This window comes from Caretta caretta, chromosome 11, assembly GCF_965140235.1.
Source record: "Caretta caretta isolate rCarCar2 chromosome 11, rCarCar1.hap1, whole genome shotgun sequence".
Lineage (NCBI taxonomy): Eukaryota > Metazoa > Chordata > Testudines > Cheloniidae > Caretta > Caretta caretta.
Window position 1 is genome coordinate 61092520 of NC_134216.1, and position 27993 is coordinate 61120512.

Here is a 27993-nt window from a genome sequence, read left to right on the forward strand (position 1 = left end):
TTCTTTAAATCCTGCTTTATTTACAAAATTTACTTTTTCCAGACCTGGGAGCTCCTCTTTTCACTATCTTCCTTTAGCATCTGGTGTTTCACAGCAGGAAAGGTTAGGGCTTCTGGGAGTTACTATCGGTCAGGAGGAAACTGAAATCTGTTCCAGGCTCATGTTCAGTTGGTTTCTCACCTCTGGAACAAAGATAAGAGCCATGCTATAAACTTGGCAGTCAAAGCAGAAATGTGAACAGTCTATTTTGCTTCCTTTTACTATTTGAGCTGGGTCCTTGAATCTTTGTACTTTGGAAGCTATGTGGAACTCTTGGAGTACCTGCTATTAGGAATTGAACCTTATGACCTAGTCCTTCAACCATTACTCCAAGCCATAGTTTTTCCTCATGCAACTAAGAACTACAGGTTTAGGCTTTTAGGACTCAGTCTAGCCCCCATTACCATCCAATAAGTGACTATTGCTATGTCTACAGTGTAGCTGGGAGTGAGTCTCCCAGCCTGAGGAAGGCCAACTCAAGCTAGCATGCTATAAGTAGCAATGTGAACATTACAGCTTGCGCCCTCAAGCCTGCCCAAGCTGGAACTGGTACACTGCTACTTATAGCATGCTAGCTTGAGCTGCACTGGAGATGTACCCTATGGGATCAGGCCCTGAGCTAGTAAGACTCATATACCAGTACACACAGCTGTAACTCATTTTTTGAAAGGGCACGCTGTAGCCCAGTAAGTGTGAATAGGTGTAATACCCCACAAAGGTGCCAGTATAAAGGACAAATGCAACCAAAACTTTTGCTTTATCTGTGGTTCCCCTTTATTACAGTATTATCCCACCTCAAACCATTCCCATTTTACAAGTGGGAAATGGAGGCAAGAAATTAAATTAACTCCCCTACTGTAGGTTGACACAGGAAGACCCAACAGAGCTACCAACTGAACTGAGATCTCAGAGTCCCTGTCCCATGTCTTAACCCCACAATCAATCTTCTTTCTGCTATAGAAGAAAAACACAACTTTGATTAAAAGCCACACAGAACTGAATACAAATTGAATACCTCAGAAACAACCGTGCTCCAGTTACTCCTTGCAGGGTGGCTTTGTCTCCTTCCACTAGTAACATTGCTCCTTCACGCAAACCCTGAATTGACAAGAAATAAAACCCCTAGCTGTCACTTGAGTTCCGATCCAAGTTGAATTCCCAGTTATCACTTTGAGGATTGACAGGTTCTTGTCCCAAGATCAGACCCCCTATTATTCAAATTATTATATAGTTGGGAATCTCGATGTGCAAAGGTGCAACACTCACAGTACAGAAACTCTTCTGCATTTACAAGTATTTTATTAATAAACTTAGCACAGTCACAAACACTAACTCAGTAATGTAGACAGCGATAATACAAAATATCTCTGGTTGACCATCTAACCACAAGTTACCTTAAGGGTTGTTTTATTTTAGCTCGCTTAAAGCATTTGACTCATCTGACAACCTGGTGTTTATTTTACCTAGTAGTTCTCACAGTGAAGAGTATGGTCTCAGATGGGCAATTCCCAAGATGTTGTCTCTACCCAAATAATGTAAGAACTGCCTGTATGCTGACTCCATCACCTGTGCCTAATAAGGATGGCACTTCAGAGATGAAGGCACTCGGACAAAGTAGGTGAGTCATAGCTAGTGTTAGGAAGATGATTTCACTTTCTAGAATCAGTTCACTGTGTCTTTAAAACACATGAAGGGGAAGTAAAATGGTTCCCTGGGATCTTTCATTAGCTTTAACTACTATCATTCTCAGTCTAGTTTGTCAAGATTGCCATACAAGCAACCAGTGGAGTCTGTTAGTAACCATGACTCGGTATTTCTCAGACAGCAGGGATTGGGCATGCTGGCTAGGATGGAAAACCTCTGAATGCTGACCTCCTACACAGCAGTGTGTTGTCATGACAAGTGTTTAATGATAAAGATGCTTTGCCCCCGGCCGCAGCTCCACTCTGTCCCCTGTTCTGCCCACAACTCCGCCTTCAGCCTAAGCTCCTCTGCTGAGCCAGCTGTGCTGTAATGGAGGGGGCCATGGACAGATTCCATTATTGGTAAGGGGAGCATGACAGGAAGAGTTTGGGCACCACTGCTCTACTCTCTGCAGATGGAGGCAGTGCTGCATACAGGGCCTCTCCTGCATAGAACGAGAGGCCTTGAATATACAGGATGCAGATTAGAGCAACCTGAACAAGGTTGAAGCTAGCAGCGAAAAGTCTCCATGGTAGAAAACGGATAGAAAAGCCTTACAGTACAATGGAAAGGACATGGGAAAGATTAAGACATCTGTCAAGGTTCCTCCCCCACTCTGAACTCTAGGGTACAGATGTGAGGACCTGCATGAAAAACCTCCTAAGCTTCTCTTTACCAGCTTAGGTCAAAACTTCCCCAAGGTACAAAATATTCCACCCTTTGTCCTTGGATTGGCCACTACCACCACCAGATAAATACTGGTTACTGGGGAAGAGCTGTTTGGACACGTCTTTCCCCCCAAAATACTTCCCAAAACCTTGCACCCCACTTTCTGGACAAGGTTTGGTAAAAAGCCTCACCAATTTGCCTAGGTGACTACAGACCCAGACCCTTGGATCTTAAGAACAATGAACAATCCTCCCAACACTTGCACCACCACCACCCCCCCTTTCCTGGGAAATGTTGGATAAAAAGCCTCACCAATTTGCATAGGTGACCACAGACCCAAACCCTTGGATCTGAGAACAATGAAAAAGCATTCAGTTTTCTTACAAGAAGGCTTTTAATAGAAATAGAAGTAAATAGAAATAAAGAAATCCCCCCTGTAAAATCAGGATGGTAGATACCTTACAGGGTAATTAGATTCAAAACATAGAGAACCCCTCTAGGCAAAACCTTAAGTTACAAAAAAGATACACAGACAAATAGTTATTCTATTCAGCACAATTCTTTTCTCAGCCATTTAAAAAAATCATAATCTAACACATACCTAGATTACTTACTAAAAGTTCTAAGACTCCATTCCTGCTCTATCCCTGGCAGAAACCAGCATATAGACAGACACACAGACCCTTTGTTTCTCTCCCTCCTCCCAGCTTTTGAAAGTATCTTGTCTCCTCATTGGTCATTTTGTCAGGTGCCAGCGAGGTTACCTTTAGCTTCTTAACCCTTTACAGGTGAGAGGAGCTTTCCCCTGGCCAGGAGGGATTTCAAAGGAGTTTACAGTTCCCGTTATATTTATGACAACATCTAAAATTCAATACCTGATTGGAGAGGGTGCATTCATATGATGGAGTTCTGGAGATGAGAGTTTGATTGGTATGTATTACTCACCAGTACTGGAGGGGTGTTTGGTTCCTCATGATACTGAAGAATCCTCTCCGCACGAGTCTCCTGGAATAGTAGGATCTAGTGTGAGTCTAGGTTTAAGTAATTTCTGCTATATGAGTACTTAGAATTTAGAACCATCTAGCTCAATATCACAAAGCACTTCAAGAAATGTTAACTTGATGATGTTTCCTTATGCTCCTATCGGCAAGTTTCATTCCCAACTGAAAAACTTCATTTGCCTGAAGTTTGTGGATGTAATATTGGCCATACTGAAGTCAACGGCAAGATTCTCACTGACTTCACTGTGGCCAGGAGTTCACCCTGTATCTCAAATACTAACCTTTGTTAAAATGTTGCAAACAAAAAAATCTAAGTTAAGGTTCCACTTCAATTTATTTTAAGGTTAAGGAACTAGTTGATTAAATATTGGTCTCCCTCATACTGCTGGAGGTAGTTCTGGAAGTTATTTCTGAATGAAGGAGATAGGAGCCTCCAGAGAAAGGGGACAAGGTTTCCACCATTGAACTAGCTACATATTTCTGCTTAATAGAAATGACATTTAAAGCCCTAATCAGGTTTCCTTGGCAGAGAACTCTGCCATGTAACCACGTTCCTTTGGAGTTCCTGAGTTGAGGGACAGAAATAAGCAAGCGCAAAGAAGGGACAGAAGGACACAAAGGGACAGAAGGATTTATGAGAAGGTCAGAGGGACACAGAGGGCAGAGAAAAGCATTTATATCCCACACAGATTTTCCCACTAGAAGTTCTGCAGAAAATTGAGCAGTAAAAAATACTGTTAGCTTGCCTTGAGAGCCAAGACAGTTTTTTCTCCCTGCAAAACTGAATTAAGTGTACCTGTACATCCACATCTTAAAACAGACCTACATTTTAAAAGTTTGGGTCTGGGTCCTCCATTTCTCCATGGTTCTGAGATGGAGAGTATCTTTTATTGTCTCCAAGAGACTTGCTGTTTCCGGACATATACCATCCTTGTAAATAAAAAGGCTGAAGTACTTTGTGTCATAGGAGCAAAATTCCCAGGAATTGTGCTCTTAGTTGCAAAATATAGGTGGTTTGTTCAGCTATTACAATTTAAATTATCCTAGGTTCTTACTGAGTAGACCTAAATTCACAGCTCTGCACCTTAGTCTACGTATATGGACTCTATATTTGATGGAATATTTCCCACTCTAAATTCCATTTACAATCTGTGCTCACTTTATCTAAGAACTTAAGGTTTATTGCTTAAGTGCCTTGGGGTGGGTTGTATAATTTCCCTACCCCTTACGTGTTCTGTAAACCAGGGATTTCCTTCACTCCACCCTGACCTGAAAGTCTCAAAATCAATGTGTAGATGTGTATAAAGCCTCAAGATGTTCTAGATGGAATGTCACAGCAGACCAGCACGTTAGTCTATGGTGAAAGTTTCCAGAAATATTGCATTTTACCTAATGCTGCAGGTATCATTATTCAAGTTGTTTTAAGTTTGCCCTTTAGTATTCTCCCTTGCCCACCTAAGCAGTACATGTCAGCAGTAATAACAGTATTTGTCATCAAAAGGCCTGAATTAGCCATCAGAATTCGTTCCACCTCAGTAATTCTGTTGCCAGGTAACCGTCCCATTCCCAAGGAAAGTCTTCCAAGAGCTGTAACAAAGGTTCCTTTGCTTCATTTACATTTCCAACAGCGCCAGCAGGCCGCTGCCAGACAGCAGCAAGCTTTACAAGTCGCAGCATATGCCCATTGTACTCACACTGTAGCTAGCTCTGCAGCTGGTGGAGATGTACTTTACTTACACCCATGTGAGTGCTGTTAACATCTGGATCCAAGTAGTGGGGGTTGATGTTAAAAGGAACCAATCCAAGGGCCAGCAGAGAAGGTGGGTACACGATTGGCATGTCATTGGTTGTGCTGATGCTGACAGTAGCTACGTTCGTTCCTGCACTGGACCCCACGTATGGAATTCCATCCTGAAAGATAAAGCAGCACTGCCATAGGAACTGTTATTGCTGCAAGAAACTCAGTTCTTGATCCCAGAGAGGAGACTGATACCTTACTTTTTACATCCCTTCTCTCAGACCGTTTCAAAAGGCAAAAAAAATTGGTGAATTCAAACTCCCCAACTAGAATATCTTTAATGCTAGATAGGGGAAGTTGAGGTGAAGCAGCTGTCTCAAAGTTACATACTCTGAGGCAGAGCTGAAACTGAATCCAGATAAACTCAATCCTGTGCCTTAAAGCATCAAACTCTGTAGGAAATGATAGTGGATATGTTCTGTCAGTACTCTCTGTTGGGAAGACATGCGTATTCTTCAACAACATTATGCTTATGTTTCAGGATTATTTACCAAGCATGTCCCGGGGTTGTTTCTGTTGGCAGCACAGCAAGAGTGTGCCTATTATATTTTTATGAATTCATTTTCATCCTGTTCAAAATAGCCTAAACTTTTGGTGCCGCTGGTGCTTTTGGAGGCTAAGACCTTTTTGCCCCAAGACTTCTAACCCTAAACACGGGTAAGGGCCAGATCCTCCAGTGGTGTAAATCTGCATAGCTCCAGGGAAGTCTGTGGAGTTGCACCAATTTAAACAACCTGTGAGCTGAGTGCTGCAATTCTACCTGTACCATCTGAAGTTCTGAAAAGTTAATATTGTTATAATGCAAGTACAGAATTTGAAATACATTCACTATTGAAGGTCCCTGCTCGAAAAACATTTCATGCTGGTTTGAATGGAGAGGTAAGTGATTACTGTTTATTGGTTTTTAAATCACTACTTTCCTTAGGACCATCTCTTTGAAAATATATAATCTCCCAGTCAGACTGATTTCACATGGGAGTTAGGCACCTAAATACCTTTACAAATCTGGCCTTTAATTCACAGAGATAGGTGTACAAAATTGCTGAGAACTTCAAGGTTTCTCCAACTAACGCCTGGTTCTCCTTTTGACAGTCAGACTGCTGAGTTCCTGGCTAGAGTATCAGTAAAAAAGTCTTTTCAAAAGGCCACATCTTTCAGTTTCTGACAGTTCCAGTCAACTTTGTCACATCAACAGCATCTTAGTTTGGGGTGTTGATTTATCCCTTCCCTTTGGAAGTGTCATCAACAAGACAGGCCAGCAGCTGGGTCTCAATTTCCCCTGGATGCCAATTTTGAGTTTGTGCTGGTTCCCAATTGGCTCCTCCGTTCCTCCAGACTCCAAGACAAGAGGAAACAACGCCACCCTCCTCTTCACATTTGGGAAGAGCAACGTTCAAGTTTTTTTACCAATACTTCTGCTTTGCGTGGACAGAATATTTGTATTCCACCTCAGAAGGAAAGAATTGAGTTCATTTGTGCCTAGAGATGTTAGCTAATGTGGGCTAAGTGTGCTACCCAAGATGGGTTACCAAAAGTACCAGCAAGGGGCGGGTGCCAATAATTCAGGAAAACATCAAGCTACCAACTTCACGCTGAAGTGAAGTAGCTCTGAAGGTAAAAAGGAATAGTTCAAGGGAGCTTATACCACCAGACCAATGCAAGGCACAGAGAATGTTAGACCTTTTAAAACAGCTCCTTGTTCTAACAAGGACCTAGTGTGAGGTGTCAGGAATTTTCCTAACAGCAAGAACTTGGTGTAGGAGTCATTCTGATGAGGCTATTTGGATCAACATAATATCATTGCTTATACCCACCATCACCTTGGCTCCATCTGTGTGGACTGCAGTAAACCACCCCCTAAATCTGTAGCCTCTTCCTGAAGTGGCTGGAACAAGCATTCTCTTTGTGTATCATTTTAGCTGCATGTCTTCAGTAGAGATGTTGAGAGTACCTCAAATGGACTAGAAGATGTGCAGCATCAGAGATCAATTGACTGATCCACGTGATTTGCTAGGTTGAAAGCAGTTGCTCAATTACTCTCAGCCATATCATTAATATGACCCAAGTCAGCAGTATTTGATAAGAGCCCTCTCTTCAATTTGGCAGCTCCTTCAGACCTTATCTTTTGTAACATTTATTACACATAAGGATAAAATCTTCTGCAATGGTATGTGCCATATGCTCTTGTACAATTTGTAGACAACACATGAGCCAGCTGAAGCGGGTTAGTGATGAGACTGCCAAGCTAACTCATCATCATCTTCCACATGCATCACAGTATCTAGATTGGCTGAACATCAAGGGTAGCAAGGTGTTGCAATCCAGCTTCCAATTTCTAAGTGTGCCTCTCCACCACCACATCTGACAGTCTGTATTGCTGTCCCACAGTCATACTGTGAAGGCTGGGCTTAGCTAAATTTATGCAGTGTGGCAGCCACTCCAGCCATTCCAATCAGCAGCCTCTTAAGCCTAATCCAAGATTAGCATCCCAGGTTGCAAACAAGTGGATGTAAGGGAGATGTTTCTACTGCCTTCTTGTGGCATCCCCCGTGAGTAGCATAAAGCGAAATGAAGGTAGACAAAATGCAGAACAGAGACACGTTGCGAACTGTTCTTTTCAACCCATGATTCATCTTTCTGAGTTGCCCTTATGACTCTCAAAGCCAGAATAGAGCACCAACAAAGACATATGCAACAACCCCATGAGGCTCAGCAATACTTTTACCAATTATGGCCAACACTCCTGATATTCCAGTTCAGTGACATCTCAGCCCAGGCTATGTACATGGGTAGAATCATAGAACCCTAGGACTAGAAGGGACTTCAAGAGTTAGAGTGCAGCTCATGGAGGCCCCTCCCCAACCCCACATACATTCTCCACCTACCAGACTTGGTGGGGTTGAGGGGAAGGAGGGGGAGAGCTTGGGGTTTCTGCCCTGCAGCAGGGTGGTGGACTAGGTACTTCTACCCTGCGGGGGGGGGGGGGGTGTCCTAAGGGCTTTAGCCCACAGGAGGGTGTCAGGGCAGAAGCCACACAGGCCGGCAGGTGCTGGCCCATGAAGGAGATTCTGCGTGTCTTGCGGCTCTCAAACTTCTGAAGATTGTATGTGGCTCAGAGGGTCAAAGTTTGGCCACTCCTGATCTAAACCATCCCTGACAGGTGTTTGACTAACCTGCTCTTAAAAAAACTTCCAATGATGGAGATTCCACAACCTCCCTAGGCAATTTATTCCAGTGCTTAACCACCCAGACCGGAAGTTTTTCCTAATGTCCAACATAAACTACCCTTGCTGCAAGTTAAGCCTGTTGCTTCTTTTCCTATCCTCAGAGGTTAACGAGAACAATTTTTCACCTGCCTCCTTCTAATGACCTTTTATGTACTTGAAAACTTATGTCCCCCCTTAGTCTTCTCTCCTCCAGACTAACCAATCCCAATTTTTTCAATCTTCCCTCATAGGTTCTGGCAAGATGCTGCACAGTCACATCCTGCATCAGTTTAATCTGAGTAACTAGTTGGGTAGACCCCGACATGCCTTAGTGGTATCTCCTTGTGGCCCAAAGAGGCAAAACTCACCCTGTCACAGGGTCACTGACAGCCAGGTGCCGCCTTTCACAAGGGCTAGGGCCATGGTGCTTTGGCCCTCTGGCTAAGACACACTTGAGTCCCACCTCTTATGGGGTATTAAAATCCAAAAATAAAGGAATACCATGAACTCAAACCCATGGTTGTCTGAGGAGTATTCAGCTGGACCCAGCCCTTCTACTCAGGGCTTGTCTTCAGGCAGCCAGTCCTTTTAGTCAGTTGGTCTTCCTGGGCCTGGTCAACCCATCTAGGCAGTGTTTGAGAAATCTTGCTTTGCAAAGACTAGTCTGAAGTCAGAGTTGAAACAGTTATGTAGCTTCATGGGAGAAGAGTTCCTTGATGTTGTTCTGCTGCGGAGAAGCCTGAGTCTATGCACCCAAGCATAGCTAAGGGAGCTGGAGGACTTGGGGGATTGGTAGTAAGATACAGAGGCTCACTTCTGGGGCACTGGCTTGAATCTGAAGTACATGCATTTGGCATCTACTCTATACTATATGTGGGCTTGGCAGAAGTCAATTTTTATTTTTAATCATTTCACTGGATATCAATTTAAATTTTCAGTTGCACAAAATTATGGATTTTGAGTATTTTTCAATTTTTATCTATTTACATTTTCATAGTTGCAGGAAATTAGAGGGGTGAGAAAATAATTAATGACAGATGTTGCAATTCAAAAAGTTAAAGCTTTAAACCGTTAAACACGTGAGGATATTATGTCAAAATATACAACCTTAAATCACACTAACAAGTTCAAGCATTTCTGACTTTGCATATCTGTACACTTTGATGATTAGTGTGTTGTTTGTGTGTGTATGGTGAAATGGATGATTATTGATAAAGCTAATCCTTCCAAGTTAATTACATGTGAAAGGAGTGGTTGTTTCAATCGTGTTTCTAGTGGACAAGATGGATACTTGACCTTTAAGTGTCTCTCTCCTGGTACCAGTCCCCTTAGCCAGCCCATCTCTTCTTTCACCCACATGAGTTTTTTAAAGGAGAGATAATGGTTGATTTAACCATTTAAGGATAGTGGCTTATCCTTTGGAGAAACATATGGCAGCTATTACTAGATTACAGCATGAGATACTAAATTCTGCTGAGGTGGCTATGAGTCTGCAGTTGAAGATATGGACACCAATAAAATGTTAAGGCTACAAGGGATCTTTATGATCATTAGTCTGACTGCTTGTATAACAAAGGACATAGCTTTTCACCCAATAATTTCTGCATAAAGCCTCCAGGCTTGAACCACAGTATTCTGAAGTGTAGCAACCATGTATAAGCAATTAAAAAAGCTTCTACAAACCCTAAGGAATACAAGCCAAACAATATCCATCCATGCCCTTTGTAATTTAGTTTGTGAATCATTTAGGTTACCTCAAGAACTCTTTTCCTGATCTCCTGGAGCAGACTGTTGTCATAAAGAGCTTTCAAGAGCCGAAATGTGTTTCCACCACCTGCAGGAAAACAGTGTAGCTTTGCCTTAATTGAGACTGGAAGAATTGCCAGATTGGAAGACCCTAATGGGCCATCTAGTTGGTATCCTGCCTACAATAGTAGATAAAGCCAGCTGCTTCAAAGGAATACTGACCTTAGCTGGGGATCAGTTTTTGCCCTAGAGAATGTCACATTTACTCTAGCTACTGTAATTGAAGATACCAGTCTAATATGCACAAGTAAAGTTTTAAAATTATTAGTCTCAACACAATCCTATACTATAGCGATGTGATCTCATTCCAGTTTTTAGGAAGATTTGATGTCTGAGAAAGAATGGATGACTCCAAAACTCAATCTTCTGTTTATTCAAACTACAGAAGATAATGCCTTCCTACGGGGACACAGAATTTAGAGAAGGCAAGAATCAGATCTAATTGGTAGGGGCTTGACACTCTGAGAAGTGTCTTTATTAAAGCTTGGTGAATTTAGCGGGCTCAGCGCTGTGACTACAAACTGATTGCAATGCAGCAACTGCACTAACTACTCTGGACAGTCATCATTAGAAGAAGTTTATTAATGTCTGTACAAGAAGCAGACTAGACCCTCCTGGTCAACGTTGATGCATTGACTACACCTTGTGCTCCTAGAGAGAGCAAGAGCATTTTCTGAAGCGTTTACAAATAAACTGAAAACTAGGTCTTGTAACCTGATCCATAGATTATGTATTAATTATATTGATTACTTAAAAATCCCCAGTTATCACTTTGAGGATAGACAGGTTCTTGTCCCAAGCTCAGCCCCAGTATTATTCAGATTATTATACAGTTGGGAACTTTTCTTTATTTACAAATAGTTTATTAATACATTTAGCACAGTCAAACACTAACTCAGTAAGGTAGATAGAGATATTACAGAAAGTACATCTGAGCATCCATGCTCACACCATCCCTTACAGAACAACCTGAAATGTTAGCCATTATTTTCCTCATCATTGTTACCTTCCTCATCATCACCAATGGCCATCGTTCTGGCACCTCCACAGGGCAGTGGGAGGTAACTTTTACAATATGTTACACTGACACCATTGTGTCTAATGCATATTCAATAGGGTTTCTCCACTCTTCCTTATTTGTATTTCCTCATCCTACTAATGTTGGTGTCCTTCTTTTATATAGGACAGTAAATTAATTATTTCAATTTATTATATGTCAATTCGTTGCCATGGAACTCTTGTGGGTGGAAGTTCTTCCCAAAACTTTCCAAAGCTGGTGTTCAGCTCATGTTTCTGTGGTTGGCTGATGCCACTACTGACAAAATTCCCCTTACACTCTTTCCAGTTCCCCTTGGGTTGTTTGTCTGTGCCAAAGTTCATAGGCCTCAAGCCTCATGCTAACTGCTGAAGCCAATGTCTTACAGGATACAAACCTGTCAGTTTCTTGCATTAGTGCTCAATATAATAAAGGCAGAATATAATGAAGGCAAGGCAAAGAATATAATAAAGGCAAGCTAGCCTTATGGGTTACAGTCTAAAGTTATGCTCAGCAAGGGTTGGTGTAGACAATGCATTCAGTCACAGTACCTTAACTCCAGCAGAATCCAAGTCACATTATTATTCTTGCCTCCACCAAATGGGAAACAGCCTGGATTCTCTTGGTTTTTTAAAGCAATATTCTGTTACTATCCCTTTTTGTTCTGCCTTTGCCTCAAGTACATTTTTAGTTTAGGTGTCCAATCCAACCCATGACAGTGTAGTATGTTGTTAGGAGGGCCAATCAGAGTTTAGGCCTAAATTATAGGGGTTTTCAAATAGAATTGATTCTCTTTAAATTGAGAGATCTTGAGACAGACATCAAATCCTTATAGAATTTTTGTATTCCCAACATTCCAGCATTCCCCTAGTGCACGAGACCCTGAAACAGATGTGTCAGCTTTCATTGTTCAGATGCAATAAGACACACAACAATATAAGCAGAGAAATGTCTAAGTCTCTGCAAGATCAGGTCTTAACATGTAGCCCCCACCACAATATACACTCCTAATCTTAATTAGAAAGGGAACTCTTAATTGCCACTGTGAACTAGAAATGTTTACTTATCTGAGTAGGTTTTAATGACTAGCCCTCTTAGACAGAATCAGGTTCTGCAGTCCCATTTCTCCTATATAAGTGTTGGGTGAGACTCCACTAATTTTCCCATGTTATACTTTAGGGGGAAAAGGTCCAAAAACTAACAAACACTTACCAATAAATATTGCTTCAGATTTCCTTACAGCTTCTACAGGATCTGAAGATTCATGAATACTCTCCAACTTGTATCCTACAAGAAAACATTTGTTTATCTACTTTTGCCATTTCTATTTAAATAAAGATATGAGATAAGTCTCACCTATTTTCCAAAACCCCTTACAAGAAACTACTAAGGAAACATAGCAGCCAGCGGTTGAGATGCAAAGTACTGTCGTACAGTACAAGTTGGCTAGGAGACAGAAGATAGGAGGAGAAGGTCAATTTCAGCCTGGCAAAAGGTTAAGAGGTATGTGCACCACAAGATTATTATAGCAATGGTGGTTTTAAATAGATTTATGAGTGATCTGGAAAAGGAGATTAAGAGAAAAGTGGCAAAGTTTAAAGATGAGCAAGCAAAACTATTCAGGCTAAGCAGGATGAGGGAGAGTGTGGAAAATATCAGAGAGCCCTAACAGAAACAAAGGATTGGCCAATACAGTGCAAAAATGCAAGGCAAGGAAAGGAATAATTTGCACTATTCAGACAAACACACACTGGAATGAATAAATGAACTATTCATATTACATTGTTGGGGTTTGTTATCTGGAGCCACCCGGAAAGTGGCCTGTTAGGTATCATTGTCGACAGTTCAAAGATAACATCTGCTGTAACCACTTCTGTGCACTGAGCAAACAAAATACGAGTAAGAACAGGACAAGACAGTGATTTATTACAATACCATTATGTCTCAGTGTTAAGTCCTTAGCCTACTGAAGCTTTGAGTTTTTTTTAAAAAACAGTTTGAATGAATGAAAACATCCACCACTGGATCGGACAGGATAAAGAAGAAACTTCCCCTAAGAGCAAGTTATGACAAAACAATCCATTACAAGATTTTTTGTATCATCTTCTGAAGTATCTATAGGATACTGCCCAGACAGACCACTTGTCTTACAATTCCTATGTTTTTATCACTAGCGAGTAGCTGAACTACAGTGGAATTGAACAAGTTCAACAGATTTTTCTTCATGAGTCAAAAACCCCACACGCCATCTGTGTGAAGAATTTTTTTCATGTGTGGTCAAAAATCCCACACCCCAACGGAATGAAGATTATTACACAAATCCCTCGCAGAAAGCCAGATCAAATGGATCTTGATGGGGTTTTTGTTTTATTTTTGAAGGGCAGAATTGTTTAACTAGATCTTGTACACCAGTTAGACAGAAAAAGAAGTCATGCAACAGCCTCTATTCCTGGATACTGGCCACTTGAAAAAGCTAGCATGTCTATTCAGCAGAAAAAAACCCACAGAACTAAAGTTAATGCAAAATATTTTATTAACTCACCATGTTGATTCTCCCCTCCCCCCCTTACAGAAACTCCAGGTCCATAAGCAGGATGCTGTCTTACCTAAACTTTCAAACTTCTCTCTTGCGGTCTTGGCATAGGCATCTCGATCATGAAGAGCATAGGGAATAAACAAAACTCTCTTCACTTTCCTAGGAAAGACAGATAACATGATCACATTTTGGGCAAACAGTTGAGGCTTCACCAGCTTTGTTATGTGGGCTTAACTAGTTGTAACAGCAGACCCAAAGTTTTACCTACTTGGCTTCCTTCTCTTCCCTACCCCCCTTTAAACTTTCCTTATGACCTAACAAGTTGGAGTTAAATGCAGAGATCACAAGTGGTGATGAAAGCTTCGTACTGGTGCCTGGACATAAAGTTGCACGCAAATGGGGTGAAAGGGAAGGGTTGCTTTTCCTGATACAACCAAGAGGAAGTTTTAAAAAGGCCTAAGATAAAGTAGCCCCCCTCTTCCTTCCTTTATTTTAAAAAAGAAACTGTTTGCTTTTCCTGCTTTTCCACCAACCACATCTGATTTCCAAACACCTGACCGTCACCAAATCATGTTCCATGACAATGCTGATAATGCAGGGGTGGGAAAACTACGGCCCGAGGGCTGCATCCGGCCCTTCAGAAATTTTAATCTGACCCTCGAGCTCCTGGGCTTGCACTGCTCCATCGCTCCAGCCGGATAGTGGGGTTGGGGGCTTATCCCATTCTGTGCGTGCAATGGCTCCACGCAGCTCCCACATGTCCCCCCTCCGGCTCCTACGCATAGGGCAGTCAGGGGGCTCTGCACCCTGCCGCCACCCCCACAGCTCCCATTGGCTGGGAACTGCGGCCAATGGGAGCTGAAGGGGTGACACCTGCAAATGGGGCAGCTGCCTGGCCACATCACCGCATAGGAGCTGGAGGAGGGACATACTGCTACTTCCGGGAGCTGTTTGAGTTAAGTGCTGCCAGGATCCTGCACCCCTGATCCCCTCCCGTGCACTAACACCCTGCACCAGCTTGGATCCCTCTCCCACCCTCCAAACCACTCGGTCCCAGCCTGGAGTATCCTCCTGCACTCCCAACCCCTCATCCCCAGCCCCACCCCAGAGCCCACACCCCCAGCTGGAGCCCTCAGCCCCCGACCCCAGACTCCAACCCCCTGCCCCAGCCCGGAGCCCCCTCTCACACCTTGAACTCCTCATTTCTGGCCCCACTCCACAGCCTGCACCCCCAGCCAGAGCCTGCACCCCAACCCTCAATTTCATGAGCGTTCATGACCTGCCATACCATTTCCATAGCCAGATGTGGCCCTCGGGCCAAAAAGTTTGCCCATCCCTGTGAGAATGGGTCCTAACAACCTTTTAAAAATGAATAAAGTTCAGGCTGCGACTAACTTATGCCCGCTGCGTGACACGTGATTTACACTCCCATTTCTATCAGCCTGTGTTCAGCCCTACGAATTTCTCTGAAAACTAAACACGGCAACATTGTTTCCCAGCGCACCAGTCTCTTGTCCAGTTCTCCATATGCCCCTAGAAGGGCCCGAGTCCCAGTCCAACCCCACTGTCTACACCAGGAATCCAGCTGCGCCTCAGGGTCCAGGCAGCCCTTCCACCTCATGCACTAGCCTCTCCCCCGCCATACCCCCCGCCCGCCCCCCCCCAGCACACGGGCACGCCTGCTTAAAACGTCTCCACCATGTTCCCTTCGCTAGAGCGCCAAGGCTGATCCATACCGCTACGAAGCGCACAGGCCAGCCCACGCCGGCGCTTAGCCGACAGACAGGCGGCTGCCACGAGTTTACACCCTCGCGCAGAGACCGGCGTTTCGGCGGGGATTGGGCGGCCCCGCTCCCAGGGGAAGGCTCGGGAACCGGGCAGCCAGGCTCCGGCGGCAGCTCCGGAAAGCGCCAAGCTTGGGGCACGCCTGGAAGGCGCTGCTGGTTGTCCGGGCCCCGGGCTAAACGCCGACAGCCCCGCCGGGGGGTCTCGGTGGGAGCGAGTCACGGACTCTCCGTTCAGGCCACTGCCCCGCGCCAGCCCCCGGCGGGCGTCAGCAGCAGGCGCCGCGCCCAGAGCCCAGGACAGCACCGGGGGGGGGCACAAGCCGCAGGCGCTAGCGGCGGCCGGCTGAAGGCGGGTGCGAACAGCCCCTGGCCCCATGAGCCACGAGAGCCGAGGCGGGGGTCGCTGGCACCTACTGCCCGAGGAAGCGCCTGACTTGCTGCTCGCAGTGGCCCAGGTACCCCCCGCCGCGCAGGGTGGAGTTGGAGACCAGCAGCAGCCGCCGCGGGGCCCCCATCGGAGCGGGGCGGGTGTAAAGCGCCGCCGAGCAGGGACAGAAGCCAGCGCGCGGCCCCGGCCCTCCCCTCGCAGCTCTGCGGCTCCCCGCGCTCGCGGAGGCCGGCCCCTGCAGCTGCGGGGAGGGGCCTGGCGGGAACCCTGCGTGCGCCACGCCGCGCTCGATTGCTCTGGTCTGTTCGGCCAGGCCGCAGAGCTGCCGATCGACCTGTGCGGGGACGTGGAGAGCCCCTGGTGAGGCGCGCACGGCCTGGGCCATGCTGGACTTCGTCATCTTCGCCGTTACCTTCCTGCTCATCCTGGTGGGGGCCGTGCTCTACCTGTGCCCGGTAACTGCCGCGGGGCGGGGCGGGCTGTGCTCTACCTGTGCCCGGTAACTGCCACGCGGGGCGGGGCGGGGCGGGCTGTGCTCTACCTGTGCCCGGTAACTGCCGCGGGGCGGGGCGGGCTGTGCTCTACCTGTGCCCGGTAACTGCCGCGGGGCGGGGCGGGCTGTGCTCTACCTGTGCCCGGTAACTGCCACGGGGGGCGGGGCGGGCTGTGCTCTACCTGTGCCCGGTAACTGCCACGGGGGGCGGGGCGGGGCGGGCTGTGCCCTCCCGGTGCCCGGTAACTGCCGCGGGGCGGGCTGTGCCCTCCCGGTGCCCGGTAACTGCCGCGGGGCGCGGGGCGGGGCGGGGCGGGGCGGGCTGTGCCCTCCCGGTGCCCGGTAACTGCCGCGGGGGGCGGGGCGGGGCGGGGCGGGCTGTGCCCTCCCGGTGCCCGGTAACTGCCGCGGGGGGCGGGGCGGGGCGGGGCGGGCTGTGCCCTCCCGGTGCCCGGTAACTGCCGCGGGGCGGGGCGGGCTGTGCCCTCCCGGTGCCCGGTAACTGCCGCGGGGGGCGGGGCGGGGCGGGCTGTGCCCTCCCGGTGCCCGGTAACTGCCGCGGGGGGCGGGGCGGGGCGGGCTGTGCCCTCCCGGTGCCCGGTAACTGCCGCGGGGGGCGGGGCGGGGCGGGCTGTGCCCTCCCGGTGCCCGGTAACTGCCGCGGGGGGCGGGGCGGGGCGGGCTGTGCCCTCCCGGTGCCCGGTAACTGCCGCGGGGGGCGGGGCGGGGCGGGGCGGGCTGTGCCCTCCCGGTGCCCGGTAACTGCCGCGGGGGGCGGGGCGGGGCGGGGCGGGCTGTGCCCTCCCGGTGCCCGGTAACTGCCGCGGGGGGCGGGGCGGGGCGGGGCGGGCTGTGCCCTCCCGGTGCCCGGTAACTGCCGCGGGGGGCGGGGCGGGGCGGGCTGTGCCCTCCCGGTGCCCGGTAACTGCCGCGGGGCGCGGGGCGGGGCGGGCTGTGCCCTCCCGGTGCCCGGTAACTGCCGCGGGGCGGGGCGGGGCGGGCTGTGCCCTCCCGGTGCCCGGTAACTGCCGCGGGGCGGGGCGGGCTGTGCCCTCCCGGTGCCCGGTAACTGCCGCGGGGGGCGGGGCGGGGCGGGCTGTGCCCTCCCGGTGCCCGGTAACTGCCGCGGGGGGCGGGGCGGGGCGTGCCCTCCCTGTGCCCGGTAACTGCCACGGGGTGGGGAGGAGGAGGAACCATGCTCTTCCTGTGCCCGGTAACCACCGGGGGCGGGGGCTGTGCTCTGCCTGTGCCCGGTAACTGCCGAGGGGGTGGGGGGTCATGTCCTACCTGTGCCTGGTAACTGTTGTGGGTCAGAGCAACTGGAAGGCCGAATCCCCTCCCCCCCATTGAGATGCATTATCTCCATCCTTCCTGAACTGCTCTTCACCCACCCCCCAATATCCTGTCTGGGTGTGGGGGCATCTGCACCATGTCCAGGGCTCTCCCCTCCCTGCCTGTTTTCAGCAGCTAGCTTCATGCCATGGAAATGCCCAGGGAGGCGAGGGCGAGGTATGTCATACCCTGGAGCAGCAGCTGGGGTGAGGTGGTGCTGAATGTGTGTCCCTGGCCACCCGACTGCACCTTTAATCCATGCAGTGAGTTATTGTTGCTGGGTCTGCGTCCAGCACCCCTCAGTGCCCACTTCAGGTGCTGCAGCAAGGAGCAAGTGGCGATTGCACTGTGAAAGTTGGCTACTCCAGACTGCTACCGATCTGTCGCTAACCAGTTAGGTGTGGGAAAGTCGACCGTTGGAGTCGGGTTGATGCAAGTGTGCAGGGCCATTAATCACATCCTGCTCCGTGACTGTGGGCAACGTGCGTGAGATTGTAGATGGCTTTGCACAAATGGGTTTCCCTAACTGCAGAGGGGCAATAGATGGCATGCACATTCCACTTCTGGCACCAGACCACCTACCCACCAAATACGTTAATCGCAAGGGATATTTCTCAATGGTTCTCCAGGCGCTTGTGGATCACCGTGGGTGTTTCACAGACATTAACGCAGGCTGGTCCAGAAAGGCGCACGCCGCACGCATCTTTCGGAACACTGGCCTGTTCAAGAAGCTGCAAGCAGGGACTTTCTTCCCGAACCAGAAGATGCTTATAGCCACGTGCTGTACACTCCATAATATTTGTGAAGGGAAGGGTGAAAGCTTCACTCAGGGCTGGACGGCAGAGTCTCAGCGCCTGGAGGCTGAGTTTGGACAGCCGGAGACCAGAGCTATTAGAGGGGCACAGCACAGGGCCATAAGGAACAGGGATGCTTTGAGGCAGGCATTTGAAGCTGAAAGCCACTAATATTTGTTGCTATGCTCGGGATTGCAGTGCTTGTAATGCTAGGAGGTGATTGGTGCACATGATGCAATAAGGGGCCTTAACATAACTGTATGTTGTTTTGCAGTGCTCTTTTTGCTTTCCCTTAATAGAATAAAGATTGCTTTCAAACAAACACAATTCTTGTGTTGAAAGACAACAACCAGAGGAGAGAGTCAAATGAAAACATTTATCAACAGGGAGGGGGATGAGGGAATGGAAGGTCTCATGGGGAGGAGGGGTCCTGGGACAGCTATAAATTTGTGTATGTCCAGGGATCACGCCCACTCTTCTCCTTTGGAGTTTGATGCAGCGGGTGCTGTGCTTCATCAAGGCCAAAGTGCAGATGGATGGGTCTTGAGTGCAGTGGGTATTGGGAGTCCACACTGCTGGATTGTGTGGAGGGAGGGGTGGAATGCTGCTGGTAGAAAGTGGAGCCAGGAGGTTGATAAGAGTGTGTTGGTGGTGTGGGGCGGGCGCATGGGAAAGAGTTTTGTGACAATGGCTGCAGGGCAGGACGGGCATGGAGCTTCTCGGTTTGAAGAGCTAATATCGCCTGGAGCATGTCCCCTTGGTGCTCCATAAGTGTTAAGAGCTGCCCCTTGGCTTCTTTCTGGTGTGCCGCGTTCTCCTTTCGTTCCCTCTTCTTGCTGTCCCGCCACTCATTCAGTTCCTTTTTCTTGGCGGCAGAGTGCATCATAACCTCACACACAAGTCCTCCTTAGTTCTTCTTGGGACGCTTTCTAATTCTTCACAAGTGTTCTGCCGCCGATAAGGGAGGCTGGCCTCCCAAGGTCATATCTGTGAAGTTTAAATGCAACATTTTACAGAAGCAGTATTGTTTGCAACACAGACAACGTTGTTTCAGTGCTTTAAAACACAGCCATTACTCACACACCTAACACTAACTGGCTGACCCCAGGCAAGCACACATAAGCCACAAGACCCCCAAAATGGTGGTAGGTTTCAAAGTGGTAGCCGTGTTAGTCTGTATCCACAAAAACAACGAGGAGTTAGTGTCTAAGGTGCCACTAGTACTCCTCTTTGTTTTTTGTTTTTGCCAAAATGGTGAATAGCCACAGGGGCAGGGTAAATCACTGTTTCTGGACCCTGCTGTACCCTGGGCACGTGGCCCTTGGTCACTTGGGGAGAGCCAGCACTGTATGGGGGGCCTGATAATCATTCCTGTCCCCACACTTTCCACAGGAGGTGATCATTTTGGAAGATATCTCCCTGCTGAGGGTGAGCAGGGAATCGAGGGAGAGTGTTCTCTAAGCCTGCGGTTTAAGCCCTGGCCCCTATGCAGCTAGCCTGTGTGCCGCTATGGTCTCCCCCCCGGCCTCCTCCCCCCCGCCCCTCCCTGGCACAGTGGTGCGGGAAAGTGCAAGAAAGAAAGCAGCTCTGCTGAGGAACCTGCGGGAGCAGATTTCCCAGTATTTCCATGAGAGTTTCCTGGAGAGAGTCTCCTGAGGGAGATCCACGTGAAGTGAGGGAGTGTATCAACAGCCTATTTCTCCACTCAAACTAGGCATGAAGTGGGAGACAAGCCTGCTTTCTGCAACCATCCTGCCCCCAATAACTCGCTTTAGCAATGCCCAAAATCAGATCCACTTACCAGGGGCCTCCTCTCCTGTCGGCACTTCGCCAATATCCGCCTGCTGTGACTGGCTAGGCTCCTCCAGGGTAGAAAAGAGCTTTTGACTGCATGCATCTCTGGCCTCTGAGTCATCCTCTGCCTCTGGGTCCCCCTCTTCATCCAAGATTGCCTTCTCCTGGCTCAGTCCACTCTCGACTAGCAACGAAGCCAACAAAGTATCCATAGGTGACTTTGCAGTCGCAGTGGAGATGGGGTCTCCACCGAGTATCGCGTCCAGCTCTTTGTAGAACTGGCATCTCCTGGGCACAGCACTGGAGCAGCGGTTTGCCTCCTGCGCCTTGTGGTAGGCATTCCACAGCTCCTTCACTTTGACCGTGTACTGCAATGTGTCCTGCTCCTGGCCGTTTTCTATCATGCATCTAGAAATCTGTCTGTAGGTATCATAATTCCTACGGCTGGAGTGCAGCTGGGACTGCACAGCCTCCTCTCTCCAAATACCGATGAGGTCCAGCAGCTCGGCATTGCTCCAAGTGGGGGATCGCCTGGTCCATGGAGCAGGCATGGCCACCTGGAAAGATGCGCTGAGACCACTGCACGCATCGCCGAGCAAACAGGACGAGGACTTTCAAATTTGCAAAGGAATGTACGGGGTGGGACTGACGGTTGGTCACCTGGGGGCAGGGCAGTAGAGTTCAAACCGATGGCCAGATTGGTGAGAACAGGCATTGTGGGACATGTCCCGGAGGCCAATTGCGGCACTGTAATCACCACAGTGTCTACACCATGTACAGCACTGTAGCCATGGCGCAGACAGCTGTACGCCTCTTGTCGAGGTGGTATTTTGTAGAGTGCTGCGTCTGCGCAGCTTCTGTGCACTAAGTGGCTTGGCAGTGAGTACACCTCGGGAGTTACTGTGCTCAAAGCCACTTTAGTGCGCACAAACTTGCCAGTGTAGACGGGGCCTTAGAACCTACGGTCCATGGAAGTTTGGAAAATAAGTATAATTTAGATATAACAAAATACTGCTGCGGAGCACTATTCTGGACAATGATTCCCTTCTCCCAATAAGTGCTTTAGTACACTGCAATGAACTCTTCACGGGCAGACCCTTGTGCAGGTCTCCACTGCTGGATCAAGGCCCTGTGGGTAAAATGTCTGTGGTAGGTGCTTCTCTTTAAGTAGATGAGTGATCCTATTTAAATCAGTGGGACCACAAACATGCTTGTTAAGCACCTGTGTAAATTTTTGCAGGTTTCGGGCCGAGGGATGTATTTTGCCAAGTTTTGGAATTTATTTTTCTTTCAAATGATGCACTGAAACATTTTTAATAGATTTTTTTTTTAACCTCTACCTTGTTGTTATTTAAACAAAATAGGGGTTTTCCACTGCAAATGTGGCATCGCTATTTGACAAGCGCTGATTTTTTTTCTCAGTTTTTTAACCAGAGATGCTTAAGCAAACTGTTGGTTTTTGCTTAGTGCCAGTGTTTTGAGTTTAGAACAGAACTGTATGGGGCAGGCGTTCTTGATGTCGAGATTGCATTAGGAATGGTGTTAGCTAAAAGCGGCTGCAGAGAGCACCACAGTGTTTCTGCAGGTTGCATGATAATAGTGGCTATTTTAGACAAAAAGTTTTCGGTGATGGAAGATATTCTCAAAAAACAGTTTTCTGGTTTTAAAAAAAAGGATTCTCTCACACTGTTTTTAACCATCGTAAAATTGATAAAACTATGGTTCTAAAAACCTACCATCACTTTGGAAGGGCAAGTGACAAGCTGTTTAGTCAACACTCTGGTGTCCATGTTCAAAAAATGCTATTGGTATTGAGTTATATGTGGTTTTCCATTATCTCACCTTAATACACAGGGAGAGTGCCTAATTTCTGTGCGTATTGGACTATTTAGGGGAGGGAAAGAAGGGGGGGAAAACAATTTTGTCCTGTTATCAAATTATTAATTCAGTGAAGGGTTATAAGCCGGCAAACTGGTCTTTTAAACTGATATGAAAAGCTTGAAGCAACAGGCCAATAGATGCTAAAATGTTCATCTTCTGAGGCTGATGCAGAACTTTGAGCATTATTTTCTTTCCTCTTAGGCTTCTAGACAAGCTTCAGGTATCCCAGGGATGACTCCAACAGATGAAAAGTAAGTGGCTTCCTCCTTCCCATTAATTTTATTTAACCTTCATTGCTGATACTGTTCATAGAAGGGTGTTTTTTATTCCTGTTACTCTTCCCTCAGAGATGGGAACTTGCCAGACATTGTAACCAGTGGCAGCCTGCATGAGTTCCTGGTGAATCTGCATGAGAAGTACGGCCCTGTTGTCTCTTTCTGGTTTGGAAGACGCCTTGTGGTCAGCGTGGGGTCCATTGATCTCCTAAAACAACACATTAACCCTAACAGGACATGTAAGTTTAATTTGCTTTCTCTCAGATTCATTTCTCTGTTTGCTTTTACCCAGGGTTAAATCCTGGCTCCACTGAAGTAAACGAGGTTTTGCCATTGATTCTGAGGGAGGTAGGATTTCATTCACGGTATTTAAAGGAGTGAGATTTATCTTGAAACTGAATGAGTGGTGTGATCTTGAGTCTCTGCTACTGCTTACAGAGATTCCATTTAAGTGACAAAACATTGTAACCATCCAGTGGTCTTTATAAAATTAGTTTGGTGATCTGTGTCCACTTCCCAGTGAGCAAGTATCCACATCACAAACCACTCCTCATTAAACAGAGATGCCAAAGCCAGAATGGTCATGAAGAATAAGCTACCCAACCTCTGACCTTGATAGGTAGTCTCACCAGGGAAAATGGAGGCTGAATATCAGGAAAACCTTGACTGTGAGCTCTGTTACACTGTCTCCCCAGTGAAAATGGAAGCCCCTTCACTTTAGGTCACTTTAAAATAGATTGGACAAAGTAATGTGTGTTGTACTGTAGGGAAGAGAAGAACTCAGGACAGGACTAGATGATCTCACAGGTCTCCTGACTAAATTCTATTTTTTGTGAAAGTAGAATTCTTATGAGAGCTAGACTTTGGTGACCCAAATGTATACGTGGAATGAATTGAAAAGGTCAAATATAGCCAAGTCCCCATATACTCATTGGGAAGCTTGGTGTATACTCTGCATCAAGGCCTCTGAATTTTCTTGCACTTTAAGGCAGCAGGACAGATTCTGTGGTAGTTTCAAATGAATTTTAAAAGGGAGGGTTTTATTAAACTAAATTTGAAAATGAATAATACAATCAGTGCAGATATTAAATTTAGCTTATTTTAAGAAGTCCTGTATATTTTGTTTTTATTTGTGTAGCGAAATTCTGTATTGAAAACACATTGGATTCATAGAAATTGTTAAGAGGGAAATATTCTATTGGGTTTTTTGGCAGCAGGGTAGGAGGGAAGTGGGGCTTTTGGCACTGGGGAAGGTGTGGCAGGTGTTCTGAGTCAGTAGGAATAAGTACATTGGTTGGATGTTTCTACTTAAAGGATCAGCAGCTAACTAGCTACCCATGGTCATGTTTAAATTGTCATCATTAGGTTTCAAAGTTACCAACTTACTGAGATGAATGGATGCAGTTCACACACCAAGCTAATGTTTCAGGCTCTCTGGAGACTCAGCCAGACATCCCTGCATCAGTTTGCACTCTGTTCACAGTTGGAATGTTTCCTTTACTATCATAAGGGTCAGGAACTTTGTTTCCCTTTGAAATGAAAGCTCGGATTCCATATCATGATTCCATGACAAATTCCACTGCTGCAGAAGGTGAAAGGGGATCTGTATAATTTAACAGGACACTGTTTTCTATAAGAGACCTGGCACTCTTCTGCAGATGGGCAAGAGGAGTCGGTGTTAGTAACAGTAGTGCAATAAGAGCTCATTGGTGTGGCACTTGAGGGATGTATGAAAAGCGGTGTTATAGCCGAAAGTAAAAGACTCTGGAATTAGATCTCTCCGTATTGTATCCTGACACGATTGTTGAAGGTAGTGCACATCCCCCAGCTCCTTCACGTTGACTGACACATCGTGTGCATGTCTGCAATGCTAGTGGGTAAAACGAGGCCACAGAGCAGTAGAAGAAAGGGGAAGAGCAGCACTGTATCCATGCCTCTGTCTGGGCCTCCATCCCATGAAATAATTGATTCTAAAATGAGCTTGTGGACCAGTAGAACAGCAATGTTGTATCCATGAGGTAAGATGTAAACAGATTGTAAGTGAACCTGCTAACTAATTTCATTACATGGGGGTTGGGTTGTAGTGTCATCTGATGCTGTACCAAGTTGATGACATTATCAGCCGGTGACCTTGTAACAAGTTATAACTTATTACTGCAGTTCTCATAAAAATGGTGAGAAGAGCCAGTTGACTGTTTATGTAGCATGGTGGCACTGGACTCCAGGGAGACAGCCTAGGTATGCTAGGAGTAGCCTGCTGTACTGTCACATGGAGGATCCAGTTCTGGGTCCCAGATTTCATGGAACAAGAGAGATTTTGAGCTCTGTGGAGACCATTCCTGGAAGGAGGAAATGCCCCGTATTGCTGTCAACTTAGGAGTAGCACTGACCGAATTCAAAGGCAACTGTGTTCATTGTCCTTATTCAGAAGGATAGGTTGCCCTAGTTTTGGGAGCCTTTGAGCAGGGAGGACATAAAGGGCAAAATGAGGGAATTCTAGAGGATTCTCTAAATTTCCCTTTGTTCCCCCCACAAATCTGTTTTGACTGTTATTTCAGGCTTTCCTTTTTGTTTATTTCAGCGGATCCCTTTGAAATGATGCTAAAGTCCCTGTTGAGGTACCAGTCTGGACTCAGTGGAGATGCGGGGGAGAGTCACCTGAGGAAAAAGCTGTATGAAAATGGTGTGACCAAGTCCCTGCAGAGTAATTTTGCTGTCATCCAGAAGGTGAATTACTTGATTTGAAGGCTTGCAGTGTGCAGGCCAGCGTGTAACATTTTCCCGGAGAGAACAGTAATCTTTGACCTTTACTGGAGAGGTTAATGGGGATAGCGGTTGGGATAAAGGAGCAGAGGGAAGGTTGGTGCTGGAATGAGAACCATGTGCAGATTTTGAGAATGTTTTAAAATCTCAATATTATAACTTCCGGACTTTTATTTCTTCTGTTATTATGGAGAACAGGTAGCTTTCCATTATAAGTCTGTTTATTTATTTATTTTTGCTCTTCTCCCTCAAAGTCCTCAAAAGTAAAATTTCCACTTCACATTTTACATATTCCTTGTCTGAGATTGGTAAATTTGAGGTAATTGACACAAAATTTTGCCAGAAGCTGGGAATGGGTGACAGGGGATAAATCACTTGATTGGTATACACTCTTAAGCTGGTCGGGCATCCCCTCCAGAACAGATCACTGGCACTCATGCACACTGTGAAGGGACAGACACATGGATGAAGCACATTATTGTTTTCTATATTAAGACAGAGGACTCAATGGAACAGATGTTGTATAAATTGCTGTCAGATGCACAAAGTAAACAAAGTGAAAGAAATGCTATTTCCCCCATATTCCAGGTGTGGTTGACTTTGTTACTTGCAACAATATTTGGATAGCAAGTTTCACAGAGAAAAGTAATATTAGTGGTGGCAGTATCCATCTGACTGTATAAATACAGTATAAATATGCTTTTGTTTGCATTAGCTCACTATATTTAGAAGGAAGGACAGGGTTCGGTTATGTTTATTTCAAGACATTAGATACAACTAAAAATGCTGTAGTGTCTGAGTTCTAGGTATATCTCCAGAGGGTGGGAGCAGGGCAGGATGCCAGATGTTGGGATTGTACTCAGATGCAGAGCTCTTCTCTTGACTCACCCTGGCAGCCAAATATAGTGAGTCATATTAGCTCCAACCCAAGAGTACTAAACTGTTTAAGCATTCCTTTGTGGTAGAAGGAGCAGGCTCACAGGGGTCCTATGGGGAAAAACCTTCGGAACAGCCAACCTTAGCGGGAACCTAAGCTGTTTGTTCTTTAAGTTAATAATTTAAAAAAAAAAACTGCAAGAAGGGGTTAAGTTTGAGCCATATCCAGTGTCTGGACTGTTAAGAGCTGGGTGAGAACACTTCCTCTTTAAGGTATGTTTCTAGAGAACAATGGGGTGAAGTGGTAGGTCAAGGAGATTATTGTAGCTTTCTGATTTCCTTTCTTTTAGCTGTCTGAAGAGTTGCTAGCAAAATGGCTGTCCTTTCCTGAGTCTCAACATGTGCCCCTTTGCCAACACATGCTGGGCTTTGCCATGAAGTCTGTCACACAGACTGCAATGGGCGGTAGTTTTGAAGATGACCGGGAAGTAATTCGATTCCGCAGGAACCATGATGCAGTAAGTCTCGGGAAGAGCAAGGAATGTTCTCCTAGATCCTGTCAATTTTCCAGGTTGATGGCATTAGTCTCTATCACTGCATAATTTAGCAAGGGGTACAAAATGCTGGAGCAGAGGCCTTCACCTTGGATGTTCAAGTTGGTAGGGTCTCCAAGCTGGTGATTTCACCACTATTTTGTCAAATTTTACACTTGGTCAACCATAAAGAAATAGCTAATAAGTATATGGTAATTTTTGTAAGGCTGGAGTTTTCTAAAGCACCTACTGGAACTGAGTGTGTGCAAATGTCTTTGAAACCTGATGGCATTTGGTTGCTTTACTCACGTAAAGTCTTATGAAAATCCCATCCCAAGTCTTTGATTTCTGGTCCCTTCTTAAACCCTCAGTGTTGTGAATAAAGAGAACATCTGAGGTGACCACAGTTAGTCCAAGTAGAGGCCGCCATCCACACTTACAGAACCATCACGCTACCTGTAAGGGTAATTATGCAAGATTGGTACTTTGTGATCAGGAGGCACAGTACTGAGCTGAAATTGGGAATAAATGGCAAAGGTTTAAATGAGGCTCTGTGATAAATGCCATTTAGCTCTTACAAGTAAATGGACCACAGTTACTTTGAATCTTGGATGTTGTGCCATCTCCCTTTGACCAGCATATCTTGGATCCTTTATGGACCTTTCTAAAATCAAGAGTAAAAATGATGTGACCTGTGATAGGATGCTACACTAACATGCAGAATAAGTGGGTTGAATTTTTTGACCCTAAAGTGTTTTTGTGCCTTGGTACACAATGGCTTGGAAGACTTTGCTAATAGAGGTAGGTTCAGTCTCCAGGAAGTGGACATCTGGGAACTAATTTTCAGAGGTGCTGAATATCACTCTAGCTGAAGTCAGTGGGAGCTGTGCGTGCTTGGCAATTCTGTAAATTGAGACCATAGTTTCACACTTTTCTCTCCAAAAGCAATCTCTGAGACCCATCATGTAAGTTCCAGACTTCAGCCAGAATGCTGATGGCTCCAAAGACGAGGATTCGAGGATGGAATGGAAAAAACAGGAACCCAGTGGTTCTGTCAGATATGATAAGGGTCTCTTAAAAATTATCTGCAAAGGCTTGTTTTTAAAAATTGGGTTTGTAACCTTTTTTGCTTCCGTGTGGATAAATGAGGCATGCATTACCTCAGTGATGTAAAAGTAAAGGGCCTTCCTTCTCCCGCTTGGGATATATCATTTTTTCAGTTGTAATTAATCCCCATGACTGCATCATCTCAGCACTGTTCCAGCAGCACTTTGCAAACAGCCTCACAAACACAGCAGCACAT

General features: G+C 46.6%; 2 protein-coding genes across 9 annotated transcripts in view; one reads left to right on the top strand and one right to left on the bottom strand.

The window, feature by feature from the left end:
- On the bottom strand, positions 1-16192 carry LOC125645182 (alpha-aspartyl dipeptidase-like). 2 transcript variants are annotated; one of them, XM_048870392.2, is made up of 9 exons: positions 15446-15556; positions 15279-15383; positions 13845-13933; positions 12451-12525; positions 10151-10230; positions 5130-5303; positions 3337-3396; positions 1055-1137; positions 1-182 (listed from the first exon to the last, which is right to left on the bottom strand). In XM_048870392.2, exons 2-9 carry the CDS (start codon positions 15299-15301, stop codon positions 104-106), a joined length of 663 nt encoding a protein of 220 aa, XP_048726349.1. In that variant the 5' UTR covers positions 15302-15383; positions 15446-15556; the 3' UTR covers positions 1-103. The 2 variants fall into 2 exon arrangements, with proteins under 2 accessions (XP_048726349.1, XP_048726348.1); XM_048870391.2 differs by lacking the exons at positions 15279-15383; positions 15446-15556 and adding an exon at positions 15976-16192.
- CYP20A1 (cytochrome P450 family 20 subfamily A member 1) overlaps positions 15832-27993 on the top strand; it is a 24870-nt gene continuing 12708 nt past the window's right edge. For 2 of the 7 annotated variants that reach the window (XR_012664445.1, XM_075118088.1), the window contains exons 1-5: positions 15919-16016; positions 22445-22494; positions 22591-22757; positions 25100-25245; positions 26508-26675. Coding sequence is in view for 5 of the 7 variants with exons in the window: in XM_075118088.1 (XP_074974189.1) it covers positions 15936-16016; positions 22445-22494; positions 22591-22757; positions 25100-25245; positions 26508-26675 (612 nt within the window). In the remaining 2 variants the exon portion in view is untranslated. Of the gene's footprint in view, positions 16017-16191; positions 16405-16595; positions 16634-22444; positions 22495-22590; positions 22758-25099; positions 25246-26507; positions 26676-27993 lie in introns of those variants that run through there. The other 5 variants (XM_075118087.1, XM_048870381.2, XM_048870380.2 and 2 more) reach the window with 5 other exon arrangements.

Coding starts and splice junctions, on each gene's coding strand:
- LOC125645182 (XM_048870391.2), bottom strand. CDS start 16,076: ATGGGGGCCCCGCGGCGGCTGCTGCTGGTCTCCAACTCCACCCTGCGC. Junction 13,934..15,975: donor GTCAGGCGCTTCCTCGGGCA/GTAGGTGCCAGC, acceptor TGTCTTTCCTAG/GAAAGTGAAGAGAGTTTTGT. Junction 3,397..5,129: donor TTAACAGCACTCACATGGGT/GTAAGTAAAGTA, acceptor CTACTATTCCAG/GAGACTCGTGCGGAGAGGAT.